This window comes from Salvelinus sp. IW2-2015, linkage group LG5 (assembly GCF_002910315.2).
Source record: "Salvelinus sp. IW2-2015 linkage group LG5, ASM291031v2, whole genome shotgun sequence".
NCBI classification, from domain to species: domain Eukaryota; kingdom Metazoa; phylum Chordata; class Actinopteri; order Salmoniformes; family Salmonidae; genus Salvelinus; species Salvelinus sp. IW2-2015.
This window is the reverse complement of record NC_036844.1, coordinates 28475053-28476489: the sequence shown is the minus strand read 5'-3', so window position 1 is coordinate 28476489 and position 1437 is coordinate 28475053. Positions and strand designations below refer to the sequence as shown.

Genomic DNA, 1437 nt, shown 5'->3' with positions numbered 1-1437 from the left:
CAGGGGAAGCAAAGGACGGAGCATGGCGAAGAGAGGACGTGGGAATGGAAAAGAGGTGGGAGAGAGAAAATCTCTCTCTTGTGTAGTTGTTAGTGCTTGAAGGTGGGTGCCTGTAGTTATTAGTGCTTGAAGGTGCGTGCCTGTAGTTGTTAGTGCTTGAAGGTGCGTGCATGTGCATAATATCATCCTTCTATACCTGATCAGTGTAGACCTCATGCAGTTTGACAATGTTGGGGTGAGCCTCACACTGCCTGAGGGCAGCAATCTCCCTCTGAGTGTTCACTTCCATTCTAACAAGCAGGAGAGAGAGAGAGGGTTCCAAGGCATTCACACATTAAAGATCAACAACACAAAGCACCTCAGTGCGCCAAACAACCTATAAGACAGCTGTGGTCATTTTTTTGTTGTAATTTTATTAGGATCACCATTAGCTAACGCCGTAACGCTAGCTAATCTTCCTGGGGTCCAACACCAATTAACAAGACATTACAAACACAAATCAAGACTTCACAAATATTCAACAAGTAGACAATATAGACAATTAAAATACCTGAGAGGAAACACATTTAACATTCAGTTGATGCTTTCTATTTCCTGTCCAGTCATATGGTCTATCACATTAGATGCGCTTTTATTTTTTTCTTGAAGGTGGATTTACTTTTTGCCTGAGAAATATGGATTGGTAAAGAGTTCCATTCAGCTATGGCTCTATATAAAACTGTAGATTTAAGATGATTTGTCCTTGGCTTGGGTTGTCTTAGCTTCCCTGAATTTGCCTGTCTGGTTTGGTGGTTATGCGTGTTGCTAGAATGTACTAACTGGTCTGAAAAATACTGTGGTTGGTAATGCCAAGCGCCCTACCCCCTTAAAATAAAATAAATAAATAACAAAATGCCATGGAATAGGCATTAAAACACAGCAGCGTGAAGTGTGTAATTAATCATGCTGGTGTAAAAATGACACATTGCATTAGCGAGTGACAGAGTCTCAGCCAGCGCCACACCCCGGCTGACTCACCTGCGGCTGATGATCTTAACGGCGTACTCATGGCCACTCTGGTGGTGTCGACACTTCCTGCACACAGAGAAGCTGCCCTCGCCCAGGGGCGCCCCCTGCAGGCACAGCTCATACAGCTGGAAGAACGTAGAGTCCTGCAGAGGACAAGAGAGGGAAGTCAAATACAACTGCACAGGAAACTGTAGAATGTGTCCAAATCTTTAAATTGTTAAATCTTTAAATTGCTGGCTGGACGGATATTATTAAAGCAGCTCAGATTGAGCTCAGGCCAACCAGCAAGACCTGACGTAATACATTCACCTAACAACATTCATACAGCCAGGTCAGGACTAGATCCATACCTCTAACATAGCACTGGCTTTCCTACAGCCATGTGAGGACTAGATCCATACCTCTAACATAGCACTGGCTTTCCTACAG

At 43.9% G+C, this 1437-nt stretch overlaps 1 protein-coding gene and 1 long non-coding RNA gene across 8 annotated transcripts in view; one reads left to right on the top strand and one right to left on the bottom strand.

Moving 5' to 3' along the window:
- LOC139027768 (uncharacterized) overlaps positions 1-185 on the top strand; it is a 7971-nt gene extending 7786 nt beyond the window's left edge. For all 7 annotated transcript variants that reach the window (XR_011479921.1, XR_011479920.1, XR_011479922.1 and 4 more), the window contains one exon: positions 87-185. This is a non-coding gene — a long non-coding RNA (uncharacterized lncRNA). The remainder of the gene's footprint in view (positions 1-86) is intronic.
- Positions 1-1437, bottom strand: part of LOC111964205 (ribosomal protein S6 kinase alpha-4) — a 27764-nt gene that overhangs the window by 13436 nt on the left and 12891 nt on the right. Inside the window, exons 11-12 of the mRNA XM_070443750.1 lie at positions 1018-1184; positions 197-290 (exon numbers count right to left, since the gene is read on the bottom strand). Coding sequence (XP_070299851.1) covers positions 197-290; positions 1018-1184 — 261 coding nt within the window. The remainder of the gene's footprint in view (positions 1-196; positions 291-1017; positions 1185-1437) is intronic.